This window comes from Macaca mulatta, chromosome 6, assembly GCF_049350105.2.
Source record: "Macaca mulatta isolate MMU2019108-1 chromosome 6, T2T-MMU8v2.0, whole genome shotgun sequence".
Taxonomy (NCBI): Eukaryota; Metazoa; Chordata; class Mammalia; order Primates; family Cercopithecidae; genus Macaca; species Macaca mulatta.
This window is the reverse complement of record NC_133411.1, coordinates 84034054-84048113: the sequence shown is the minus strand read 5'-3', so window position 1 is coordinate 84048113 and position 14060 is coordinate 84034054. Positions and strand designations below refer to the sequence as shown.

Genomic DNA, 14060 nt, shown 5'->3' with positions numbered 1-14060 from the left:
CAGAGTGAGGCCTTCTCTCAAAAAATATATAAAATAAAATAGAAAAGTAAAAGTAAGTAACTAGGTAAAAGTTTTCAGGAGGCCAGAATATCAGTCAATTAAATATTTATTCTGTTTTTTTTTTATTTTCTGACTAAACAATATAACATGTCATTCAAATATTGCCCAAATTGATTTTAGCCTTCCGCTTCTGATAGCTCTCTTCTTCTCCACCAGTTAAGGTTGGGTACAGAGGGTTTTGCCCTCACTTGGTAAAGCTTTCTGGTTTGTTTTTCAACCTATCCTGGGGCATAATGATTGGCAGTAATGACACTCAGTCAGACATATCTCTGTCATTTCTCCTGAGGCACAACTCATCTCTTAGTTTCCAGAAGTAATAAGACAAACTGGTATAATTTTTGGACAAAGAGTTCTCAGTTTTCTCACAAAAGAGTTCTCACAAAAGCTTTGCAATTATTGCATATAATTGCAGTAATATAAAATTCATCTTTTTGAAAACGATGTACACACTTTTTTTTACTCTTTGAAACAAGAGTGAACATTTACGATGACATGTTTCTATGTTTTTCCTAAAAATATAAAGGGGAAATTTTTTTCATTAAATATATGGAAAACTTTAGGAGGCTTCAGTCAACAAAGAAGATACCCCTTTGACCAGGAGTGTCTCACAAGGCTGATCCTCAAAGAAAAACCCAGATTTTCTTTTAATCAGTAATAAAAATATGGAAAATAACTTACAATCATGCAAGAAAATGTGTTTGTCTCTTGGTACATATATGCAGGCTTATAGAAGGTAATACACTTGCTTTTTTATTTTTTGTTGTAGATTTCACAGGAAATTCCAAAAGAAATTCAAAGAGGTCTTGTACATCCTTCATCCTACCTCCCCCAATGTTAGTATCTTGTGTAAATATAATACAGTATTCAAACCCTGGAGTTGACATTGGTACACCACAGAGCTTACTCATATTTCACTAGTTATACCTGCACTCATTAGTGTGTTTGCATGTATAGTTCTCTGCAGTAGCATGTGCAGCAACCAGTCAAGATGGAGAACTGTTCCATCGCAAAGCTCCCTCTTGCCACCTCTTTTTAGCCACCCCATCCTCTCTGCTCCCTAAACCCTAAATAGTTACACTGCCTCCAGAATGTCACATAACATAGAATGGAATCTACAGTATGTAACCTTTTAAAATTGGCTTTTTCTATTTTATATAATTCCCTTTAGGTCCATTGAAGTTATTGAGCGTATCAATAGTTTGTTCTTTATTGCTACTAAGTAGTATTCCATGGTTTGGATGTACTAACATTTAACCTTTGATGACCATTTGGATTGTTTCCAGGTTTTTGCTGTTGTGGGAAAAGCTGCTGTGAACATTCATGTACAGTTTTGATGTGAACATAACTTTTATTTTATGTGGTTTTGGGGGAACAGGTGGTTTTTGGTTACATGAGTAAGTTCTTTAATGGTGATTTTTGAGATTTTGTGCACCCATCACCCAAGCAGTATACACTGAACCTGATTTATAGTCTTATCCCTCACCCCATTTGTACCCTTTCCGTCTGAGTCCCCAAGGTCTATTGTGTCATTCTTATGCCTTTGCATCCTCATAGCTTTGCTCCCACTTATAAGTAAGAACATGTGATGTTTGCTTTTCCATTCCTGAGTTACCTCACTTAGAGTAATAGTCTCCAGTCCCATCCAAGTTGCTGCAAATGCCATTAACTCATTCCTTTTTATGGCTGAGTAGTATTCCATCATATATATATATGCATGCCACAGTTTATCCACTTGTTGAGTGATGGACATTTGGGTTGGTTCCACATTTTTGCAGTTGTGGATTGTGCTGCTGTAAACATGCGTGTGCAAGTATCTTTTTCATATGATGACTTCTTTTCCTCTGGGTAGATACCCAGTAGGAATTGCTGGATCAAATGGTAGTCCTACTTTTAGTTCTTTAAGGAATCTCCACCAACATCTATTATTTTTTTATTTTTTGATTATGATCATTCTTGCAGGGGTAAGGTGGTATCGCATTGTGGTTTTGATTTGCATTTCCCTGATCATTAGTGTTGGGCATTTTTTCGTATTTTGTTGGCCATTTGTATGTCTTTTGAGAATTGTCTATTCATGTCCTTAACCCACTTTTTGATGGGATTGTTTGTTTTTTTCTTGCTGATTTGTTTGAATTTGTTACAGATTCTGGATATTAGTCCTTTGTCAGATGTATAGATAGTGAAGATTTTCTGCCACTCTGTGGCTTGTCTGTTTACTCTGCTGACTGTTTCTTTTGCTGTGCAAAAGCTCTTTAGTTTAATTAGGTCCCAGCTATTTATCTTTGTTTTTATTACATTTCCTTGTGGGTTCTTAGTTATGAAATCATTGCCTAAGCCAATGTCTAGAAGGGTTTTTCCAATGTTATCTTCTAGAATTTTTATGGTTTCAGGTCTTAGATTTAAGTCCTTAATCCATCTTAAGTTGATTTTTGTATAAGGTGAGAAATAAGGATCCAGTTTCATTTTCCTACATGTGGCTTGCCAAGTGTCCCACCACCATTTGTTGAAAAGGGTGTCCTTTCCCCACTTTATGTTTTTGTTTGCTTTGTCAAAGATAGTTGGCTGTAAGTATTTGGGTTTATTTCTAGGTTCTGTACTCTTGAACATAAGTTTTCATTTCTGTAGGATAAATGCCTAACAGTGCAATTACTAGGTTGTATTCCTGTGGTTTTTGTTTTAAAAGAAACTACCAAACTCTTTTCCGGAGTGGCTGTACTATTTTATGTTCCCACCAGCAATGAGTCAATTTCTCTACATCCTTACCAGCATTCAGTGTGATCTCTATTTTTTAATTTTAGCATTTAGCCATCAGCTGTATGATAGCTGTACAGTGATAACTCATTGTGCTTTTAATTTGCATTTCCATAATGGCTAATAATGTTGAACATTTTTTCATGTGCTTATTTGCTGTCTGTATATCCTCTTCAGTGAAAATGAGTGATCAGGCCTTTTGCCCACTAATTGGATGCTTTGTTTGTTTTTTTACATTTGAGTTTTGAGAGTTCATTGTATATTCTAGACACATGCCCTTTGTCAGATACGTGGTTTGCAGATATTTCTGTCTGTAGTTTGTCTTTTTCTCCTCTTAACAGTGTCTTTGACAGAGAAACAGGGATTTTTTTTTGTTTTTGTTTTGAGACAGAATCTTGCTCGGTCGCCCAGGCTGGAGTGCAGTGAGGAGATCTCGACTCACTGTAACCTCTGCCTCCTGGGTTGAAATGTTCCTTCTGCTTCAGCCTCCCAAGTAGCTGGGACTGCAGGCATGCGCTACCATGCCTGGCTAGTTTTTTTTTTTTTTTGAGACGGAGCCATACTCTTTGCTGGAATGCAGTGGTGTGATCTCAGCTCACTGCAACATCTGCCTCCCAGGTTCAAGCAATTCTCCTGCCCCAGCCTCTGTAGTAGCTGGGATTATATGCGCCTGCCGCCATGCCCAGCTAATTTTTGTGTTTTTAGTAGAGAAAATGTTTCACCGTGTTGGTCAAGCTGGTCTCGAACTCCTGACCTCAAGTGATCTGCCCGCCTTGGCCTTCCAAAGTGCCGGGATTATAGGCATGAGCCATTGCACCCAGCCAAGTTTTTAAATTTGAGAACATCCAATTTATCAGTACTTCCTTTTATGAATCATACTTTTGGTTTCAGGGCTAAGGTCTCTTGGCTTGTCTTAGATTCCAAAGATTTTCTTTTTTTTTTTTTTTTCCCTGAAAGTTGTATGATTTTGTGTTTTATATTTAAGTCTTCAATCCATTTTGAGGTAATTTTTATATAAGGTGTGACGTTTGGTTTGAGATTCATCTTTTTGCCAATGTCCAGTTGCTCCAGCAGCATTTGTTGAAAAGGCTGTCCTCCCTTCATTGAATTGCTTTTGTATCTTTGTCAAAAATAGTTGGACATACTTGTATGGGTTTACTTTTGTGTTCTCTCTTCTGGTTCATTAATCTTTACCCCTTTAACAACACTGCACTGTTTTGATTCCATACCGATGTAGTAAATCTTAACATTGGGAAGAGTGTCTATTTTATTTTATTTTTTCAAAATTATTTTAGCTTTTCTAGTTTGTTTTGGCTTTCCATGTAAATTTTTAAATAAGCCTGTCTGTATCTATAAAACACCTTTTGATAGGAATTGCATTAAACCTAAAAATCAGTTTGGGGCAAATTGATGTCCCAGTTAATGGATATGGTAAGTCTTTCTAATTTATTTAGGTCTGATTTCTTTCATCAGCATTTTATAATTTTCAGCATACAGATCCTGCACATTATAAATGTATAGTGAAGTTTTTTGTTTGTTTTTTTTTTTTGACTCTCTTGCAAATGGTACTGTTTTTAGTTTTGGTTTCCACATACCATATCTGTTGTTAGATATGAAAATGCAGTTGATTGTTTTTTGTGTGTGTGTGTTGATCTTGTAACCTGCAAACTCACCTTGCTGAACTTATTCTAGGATTATATTCATTTTCTTTCTCAGACCTGATGATGTGAATTACATGGATTGATTTTCAAATATTTAACCGTCCTTGCATACATACAATGAATCCCACTTGATACTGGTGTATAAATAATTATTTGTATACATTGCTGAATTCAATTTGCTAATTTGTTGAGGCAGTTTTCTTTTTTTGTGCTGTCTTTATGCGGTGTTGCTGTAAGGTTAATACTGATTTCATAAAATCGTTTGGGAATATTGATTTAAAAAATCATTTGTTCCTTTTCTGTTTTCTTGAAGGATTTGTGTAAAATTGGTGTTAATTGTTATTTAAATATTTGGTAGAATTGTCTGTTGAAATTGTCTGGGCCTGGAGAGCTCTTTTGTAGGAACTTTTAAATTACAACTTCATTCAGCAGAACATTGGAGAAAAGGTATTTTTTAAATTAACACCAAAAATAAATTATAACTTCAGTTTCTGTAGTGATTAATAGGACTGTTTAAGTAATTAAGTTTGGGTAGTTGGTAGTTTTTGAGGAATTGGTCAGTTTCTCCAAAGTTGTTTATGAACATTATGAACAATATTATAACATCATTTATAGTATTTCTTCTCGTTTTAATAGTTGCAGGATCTGTAATGATATCCTCTATTTTGGACTACTTTTGGTGATTTCTGCCCTTTCACTTTATCTTTGTCTGTCTTCCTAAAGGTTTATCAGCGTGTTTTTTTTTTTCTTTTCAAGAAACCAGCTTTTTGGTTTTTTAATTTTATTACTATTTTTTTGAGACAGGGTTTCACTCTGTCGCCCAGACTGGAGTGCAGTGGTACAATCCTGGCTCACTGCAGCCTTAACCTCCCAAGCTCAAGCACTTCTCCCACTTTGGCCTGCCAAGTAGCTGGGACTACAGATGTGTGTCACCACGCCTGGCTAATTTTTTGTAGAGATGGGGTCTTGCCATGTTGCCCAGGCTGGTCTCGAATTCCTGGGCTCAAGCAATCTGCCTGCCCCGACCTCCCAAAGTGTTAGGATTACAGGCGTGAGCCATGGCACCCAGCCAAAACCGGCTTTTTGTTTCATACAGTTTTGTCTATTGCTTTTCTGTTTTTAATTTCGTTGATTTCTTCTCTTATATATTATTTCCTTCCTTCTGCTTGTTTTAGGTTTATTTTGCTCTTTTTCTAGGTTCTTGAAGCAAGAACTTATTTAAATTAAATTAAAACAAGATTATTAATTTCAGACCTTTCCTTTTTATTAATGTGGGCATTTAGTGCTGTAAATTTCCCAACAGACACTGCTTTAGCTGCATCCCATAAAATTTGACATGTTATATTTTCATTTCCATTTATATATGTCTTTATTTGAGACTTTTTTTTTTGGCCCATGGGTTCCTTACTTGTATGTTGTTTAATTTCTAAGTAGGGATTTTCCTTTCTGTTATGATTTCTAATTTTACTCCATTACAGTCAGATAATGTATTATGTAGGATTTCAGTTCTTTCAAATTTGTTGGGGTTTTTGCTATTGTTCGGGTTTTTTGATCCAGAATATGGCTTACTTCAGTAAATATTTCATGGGTACTTGAAAAGTACTTGTATTCTCCTTATTACAACACTGTATTCTCCTTTCTTTCTGAGGTAGAGTGTTCTATAAAAGTCAGTTACACCTTGTGTGTTGGTGTTGTTCAGTTCTTTTATACCTTTACTGATTTTCATCTAATATTTCTATCAGTTGCTGAGAGTGGGGTATTGAAATCCCCAGCTTATGTATATGGATTTGTCTGTTTTTCCTTTCAGCGCTATCAGTTTTGGTTTTACATATTTTAAAACTCTGTTGTTTAATGCATGCACATCTAAGATCACTATATTTTTCTTGGTAGATTGATAATTTTATGATAATGTAACATCCCTCTTTGTCTGTGATAATTATTTTGCTTTGAAGTTTACTTCATCTGGTATGAAGTTTAACCACTCCTGATTTTTCGGCTTTTTAGAGGCAAGGTCTCACTCTTTTGCCTAGGCTGGAGTACATTGTCACGATCATAGCTCATTGTAACCTCCCAGCTCCTGGGCTCAAGTAATCCTCCTGTCTCAGGCTCTTGAGTAGCTAGAACTATAGGCATGTGCCACCACACTCACCTAATTTTTATTTTTTGTACACAGAGTTTCACTGTGTTGCCCAGGCTGGTTGCAAACTGCTGACCTCAAGTGATCTTCCTGCCTTGGCCTCCTTAAGTGCTGGGATCATATAGGAATGAGCCACCATGCCTAGCCCTGCTTTTTTAAATTTATTTTTTCCCATCCTTTTATTTTTTATTATGTTTGAAGTGAGTTTCTTGTAGACAGCATGTTATTGGATCCAATCCATGAATCTCTGCCTTTTAACTAGTATATTTACACTTAAAGTAATTATTGATACATTAGAGCTTAAGGGCCCAAAGATCTTTTTTTTTTTTTTTGACTTAAGATTCTTCTTACAATCTTACTCATTTGGCAATAACCATAAAATACAAGTCAAATAGATTTCCTGAGAAGTGAGTACATTACCATTTTACCACCATCTAAAGAAAACACTTAACCATTATTCCAGTAATCTCTGGATTGCTCTAGACCCCAGCCTGGCAAACTAATGCCATTGGTTTCAGAGGTAGCCAATAGCCAATATTAGAGTATCTATTGATTATTATAGCTATAGGTATAGCCAGCTTCTGATGGATGATCTGGATCCTTAAAGAAGCTGGAAACCTCATCACAATCAAGCAATAACCTAAGAGCTGGATTGACATTGGCCAGATTATTTCACAGAGCTCTTCTTTCTGACAGAAATGAAGATCTGCCCATTGGGGTATTTCCTTTCCAATTTACATATGTTTGTCTCTAAAGGAAATTGATTAGATTTTAGGTTCAGCCATTTATTCATAATACTTGAACCTTGCTAAACTAACTCCCAACTTCCATTTTACCAAATAAGTACCCCCTATAAAACCGTAACTTGTTTTAAAAACAATTAGACATCAGTCAGTACCACATCCTGTTGTGTTTGTTCCTGTAAGGTTCTTTGCATCTCCCAGTCTGTGCCAAGATCCTGAATTAAGCTCAGACTTATCATAGTCAACATTAGAATAAACTGACAGTTGATTCAGATATTGTAAACAGAGGACAGTTAATTTGAATACTACCTCCCAAGGGAAACCCTTTGAAAGATAATATTCATTTAATTAAGTTTAGGTGTTTTGGGGGGTATCTTTACATAATAATCACACCTCATATACTGTGTTTTAAAATTATTCCAGACAGTTGCAATTCAGTGTCCAAATGTAAAATATATGATTTATGGCTTTGATGAAGATGTGGTTTGTGGATTCCAAATCATAGTCATCACTGTGTTCCTTTGGCTGTCTGTGGCATGAGCTTCTTGAAGCAATCTCAAATGTTTATTTTCATGTTAATACACCTAGACTTATGGATTGGAGGATAGAGACCTTTTCTCTTTTTTTTTTTTTTTTTTTTTGAGACAGAGTCTCGCTCTGTCACCCGGGCTGGAGTGCAGTGGCCGGATCTCAGCTCACTGCAAGCGCCGCCTCCCGGGTTCACGCCATTCTCCTGGCTTAGCCTCCCGAGTAGCTGGGACCACAGGTGCCCGCCAGCTCGCCCGGCTAGTTTTTTGTATTTTTTAGTAGAGACGGGGTTTCACTGTGTTAGCCAGGATGGTCTCGATCTCCTGACCTCGTGATCCACCCGTCTCGGCCTCCCAAAGTGCTGGGATTACAGGCTTGAGCCACCGCACCCGGCCGAGACCTTTTCTTTTTCATCTTTGTATCCCCAGTACCTGGCATCCTGAAGACGTATAGTAAACTTATTGAATGAATTGGGGTAGTGTATGGGAGAGCCTGAGCTTTGGCCCTGTGTAAGTCGGAGTCCTGTTTTGATAGATTGAGGATTCTTGGTCTGTGATAATAGATAGAATTTTAATGAATAGAAGTTATTTTTGGATGGCATTGCTTAAAGGTTTTTTTGGTGGCTAAAGCTTAGAAAATATTTTTTTACAAACACATATAGTGACTTGTCATGGATTTGACCTATTCATTTCATCTTGTTTAATTCCTGTAACCATTCTGAAGGGAATTCCATAGGAAAGGAAATAGGAAAAATCCAGTATGAAATGTTCCTGTCACTGGTTTTTCACATGTATTCAAACTAACCAGATACACAAAAATAATTTAATGGCAGTGGTTAAATGTGTAGTCATAGTATGATTAGCTCTGAAATAAAATGATGATGTTATGTTTGAAATTTTCAACCTGTGCCTTATTAGTAAAAGAGGCTTAAGTTCAACAATAGATTTCCACCTGAGAAAATAGATGTGAATAAAGAACTTCTTCAGATTTTTGTTTTCAATATGAGCTCTGACAAAGCTATTTGGGAAAGGAAGACGGTACTGGGACCTAAAGTTTCTATTAAAATACAATATTATTGCCATTAAATTATATCATTACTTTTTATTTTATATGAGCTTGATAATCTCCTTAGTAAAAAACTCAGATTTTCTACCCATTTCTTTAAAGGTATTTGACCAAACATTATTTTCTGGAAATAAATGTTTAGATGAGCTCTATGTTTCTTTCTGAGAATAGTTTAAGGAAATAAAGCTTACTGCTACTCTAAGAAAAAGCCCTATTTGAAGTCCAACATGTGGCATTAACTTATTTACTCTTATCAATTGGGTTTCCCTGTCATTGATTTGATTTTTTTTCTTTTATGATTTGATGTGTTATAGTCCAGTTTTGAATGATGGATTTTATGTCCAGAAATATCCTCTGGAATACATATTTCTGTGTTTAATTCTGTAGTGTCTGTCATCAGGAGGAATAGGCAAGAAGTTTAGATTCAGAGGGGTGCCACGTTGGTAATTTGGCTCACATTGCATGGGGAGAATAATCTCTCTCCTAAAATGAAGCACGAGGATAAGTAATAACTTTTTATGCATGATAAGCATCAAAAATATGAACCTGCTGGTCTTTGCTTTTCATTTTTCTTTACCTCTGTCTTTCAGTGTGAACCTCCTGCAGTGTGCACACGATGTGATCAATAACTCAATAACTTTTTTCATGCAGTAATTATCTCCATGTGATATTATCTGAACACTGTTTTTCTTTATTACTCAAAAGATGCAGGAGATATTTATATAACCAGCTGATCCCATTTTGGATAAAGGTGCTTTGTGACAGCAGGGGAAATAGTTTATTTTAAGTAGCCTTTTAAAATAAATGCTCTATGAAAAGCTTTTGCAGTTAACTTTTATTTAGCATGAGAAGGTGATTACCAAAAAGATTTAGTTCTAAAACTTGTACTTTGTAGATTTTACAGTGTGATAGTCTTGCTTTTCTAACCTTTTTTTTTTTTTTTTTTTCTATTGAGATGGAGTTGCCCAGGCCGGAGTGCAATGGTGCAATCTCAGCTCATCGCAACCTCTGCAAGTAGCTGGGATTACAGGCATGCGCCACCATACCCAGCTAATTTTGTATTTTTAGTAGAGACAGGGTTTCTCCGTGTTGGTCAGGCTGGTCTCGAACTCCTGACCTCAGGTGATCCACCTGCCTCAGCCTCCCAAAGTGCTGGGATTACACACATGAGCCACTGTGCCCAGCCTTTCTTTCTAACTTCTAATAAACACAGTTTAAGTTAAAATATTGAACTATTTAACATAACCATAACTTTTTTCTGATTCCTGTTAATAAGGATATATTTACCAAGATATGAGCTAAACACATACAAGTTTTGCCATCTCTGAACATCTCACAGAGATTCTCATTCTAGGTAGAGATCCTGCAAGAATCCCGGATGATGATCCCAGATTGCCAGCGCAGGTTGGAAGCCGCATATTTGGATCTTCAACAGATATTAGTAAGTAAAGACCTGTGTCATATGTTAAAAAAAATTTTTTTCAATCCAATACATGGAAAGCCAAAAGTTTAAATATTTAACACTGAGAACTAGTCGGCAGTATTTCTTATTCACTTGCCCTTTATACCACTATATTTTAAAATAATTAATGGAGTTTAAATTGTGTTTTGAATTATGCCTCCAGTAAAAGTACTGTTTTCTAGCATGTTTGTTCAATTCATTAAAATTTAGCTAAATTTATTTAAGTTATGATGGTACCAGTATTGTCCAGCAAGGTCTTGATTATTTGGTTTTCATACATAAAGATCTTTTGAGACATTGAGGATGAGTTGATTGATTAAAATTTTAAAAGATCTAATACTTCAAAAGAATTTGGGCTCTTAATAAAAGGATCTGGAATTCTTTCACATTCAAACCTAAATCAGTTTGAGAGAGGGGGAAAAAACTGGTAATCTAGGTAGTCCCCTCATAATAACTTGGAGCTGAATAACACTTATACTTGCTGGTATAAATGCCTTGTGATACAGAAGGTAAATAAAGCAGGAAATAATAACTGTTAAAATACTAACTGAGATGGGAAGCATCATTTGTATTTCTTAACAGTTTAAATGCTTTTTTCTCTCATGAATCTAGTAGCTGAGAAAGTAATAGAAATTGCTTGAAAAAAATAATGTCGGCTGCCGGGCGCGGTGGCTCACGCCTGTAATCCCAGCCCTTTGGGAGGCTGAGGCGGGCGGATCACGAGGTCAGGAGTTGAAGACCAGCCTGACCAACATGGTGAAACCCCGTCTCTACTAAAATAAATACGAAAATAATAATAATAATGTCTTTGGATGATATATTTGTGTGTGAGGATGTATTCAACAATATCTCTGCCCCCGAAGAGCTTATATTTACTAACAGAGAACAAACATGTGTTTAAGGTGTAACATGGAGGTTTAAGAAATTCTTACCTATAGTTTGAGCTAAGCAAATTCTCAGTCCTTTTGCTTTCAGTTTGCATATTAAATACACACATACTTTATTTCCTCTACTCTGTTTGTATATCTCCATCTTTTATTGACCTGACATAAATTGCTAACCATAGATAGATTCATGTAAAAATCAAACAAAATTTCCTGTGTAGAGTAATTTAGATGATATTATTTCATTTTTCTGTTATCATTACAATATATTAGTAAAAGTTGCCTATATATCAGTATTATGGAAAAACTCAATCTTTAAATATCAGAAAATGAAAGATGTATTTTGTTTGCTTTAGTGTAGGGTATGTAATACCCATTAGCAAGCAAGCAATTCATTTGTTGAATTCAGAGATTATATTTAACTCTGTTGTGACATAGAAAGCCTTCTTTGTCATTGGGAATAGTTGGTGGATTATTTTGGCCTGAATGCTGTCATGTATGGAATATGTTAGTAAATCTTGCTTTTTACTTTTCTCTTTCGTATGATGATGATGGGTCAACAAAATGAGAATAAACTTTTCTGAGGTTTTTATTTAATTTACTTAATGCTGGTAGCTTTAGAAGGCTGTGTTATTCACTTATTATATGAGAATATATACAGTGAAGCAAAAGCACCAGTTTTTTCTTCCTTTACTTGTAAAGAAGGAGCAGAATGTGGGAAACCTGTGGAATTACAGTATGTTTAGATGAGGCTTGGGATTTTTTACTTTTAATTTTTTAGTTATTTACATTAATGGTTTGTAATATTTGAGTAAATAACAAAGTACTGAAACTTGAAAAGGATAAACTTAATTTTTATTGTATTTCATTTTAGGAATGTGAAAAAGACTTGGAAGAAACTGAGGAATATAAAGAAGCACGTTTAGTACTGGATTCAGTGAAGTTAGAAGCCTGAAACTTTTCTTTTATGGGGTGGTTTTTGCATTGAATCCTGGGGTCCATTTTACAATCCATTATTTTTGACCACTGCTGTGTGTTCAAGTAGTGTGAGAATGTGATTGCCTTTATCTGGTTACGTATGTATTTCTTTGTCTAATTTAATATGTCAAATAAATGAATACATCTAATAAAATTGTTTATTTTGTACTTTACAAAATTTTTAAATTAACCTTTTATCATTAAACCACATAGACTTTATGACAGAGAACTATAATCTGTTAGGTTCTATTTAAACTCTATGTATTTTGCTTCGTAAGCATAGATTGAGTTTTAAAAAATAGGATACCAGTTTTTCAAATAACAATCCAAATTTTAGTTATCGTGGTACATACCTGTATTCCCAACTACTGGGGAGGCTAAAGTGGGAGGATTGCTTGAGCCCAGTAGTATGAGGGTGCAGTGAGGTATGATTACGCCACTGTACTCCAGCCTAGGGAACATAGCAGGACCCTATGTCTAAAAGATTGAATTATAAGCAGTTTATTTGGAATCGAATACAACTGATACAAAAGGAAGAACCCTTTTTGGGGAAGGTCTCACATAAGGCCTTCACAGTGAAAGTCTAACATTTCCATTACTATCAATGAATGAGAAACATTTAAATCTTTTTCCAGGACAGATTCACACAGAAAACACCCAACCATTTAGATCTTCAAATAAGATTCTTATGAACAATGAAGAGTTGAATGGTATTTTTAAACAATAATGGCTATTGCCAGTGAAGTGGTGCTAGCAAATATTTAAAGGCTCTTCAGAATAGGAGGGGAGCCTCTGATTGGTAGCTTTTGCTGATTTCTGTGGTATAAATACTCCGACTGTGACCAATTTCATACTACTAATATGACATCACTGAACACAGAGTTATGAATATTTGGGCCAGCTCCACCACAATTTGGCTGTAGCCCAGTCTTGATTATCTAGATTAACTCGGGGGGAAAAAGTATCATTTTGTCAGAAAACATTTTTCTGGTACAGTTGTGACCCTATTAGCCAATCATGTGAGTTTATTTTCCAAAAATACAAGACAACTCATTTAGATTTTTTATATTTCCAGAAAATGTGTGTGAGCCTTATATCACCAGCCTAATGGGCATTGATATAAGGAACCAAATATCTATGTATAGCATTTAAATTTGAAAAGTCAAAATTGGAAAAAAACAACACTTGAATTTTTGCTGCATTAAATACTTACAGTGTTAGTATGGTTGGTATGATTTTGGAAGTTGCAGATAATTGCTAGAAATCATAACATATTTATTGAATACATCCAAAGATCAGAAAAGAGAAAAATAATTGTTTTTCCTAAATTATTCCTAAAGGTTCTGTTGTTATAAAGCACAGATTATATCACTTATAAACTTTTGCCAGGTGCGGTGGCTCATGCCTGTAATCCCAGCACTTTGGGAGGCCAAGGCAAGTGGATCACCTGAGGTCAGGAGTTCAAGACCAGTCTGACCAACATGGTGAAACCCCATCTCTACTAAAAAGTACAAAAATTTGCTGGGCATGATGGCAGGCACCTGTAATCCCAGCTACTTGGGGGACTGAGGCAGAATTGCTTGAACCCAGGAGGCGGAGGTTGCAATGAGCCAAGATCGTGCCATTGCACTCCAGCCTGGGCGACAGAGCAAGACTCTGTCTCAAAAAATAAATAAATAAATAAATTTATTTACACATGCCAAAAATTACTTCTTCAGAGAGTAACATGTATCAGAAGCATTTCTAAATTGGAATGTCATCCCAAAACATATTACATGCCATTTTAAAAGTATT

The 14060-nt window shown here is 35.6% G+C and overlaps 1 protein-coding gene across 1 annotated transcript in view; it reads left to right on the top strand.

The window, feature by feature from the left end:
- TBCA (tubulin folding cofactor A) overlaps positions 1-12420 on the top strand; it is a 91111-nt gene extending 78691 nt beyond the window's left edge. Inside the window, exons 3-4 of the mRNA XM_001107593.5 lie at positions 10297-10383; positions 12163-12420. Coding sequence (XP_001107593.3) covers positions 10297-10383; positions 12163-12243 — 168 coding nt within the window. The 3' untranslated portion in view covers positions 12244-12420. The remainder of the gene's footprint in view (positions 1-10296; positions 10384-12162) is intronic.
- Positions 12421-14060: the final 1640 nt, after the last annotated feature.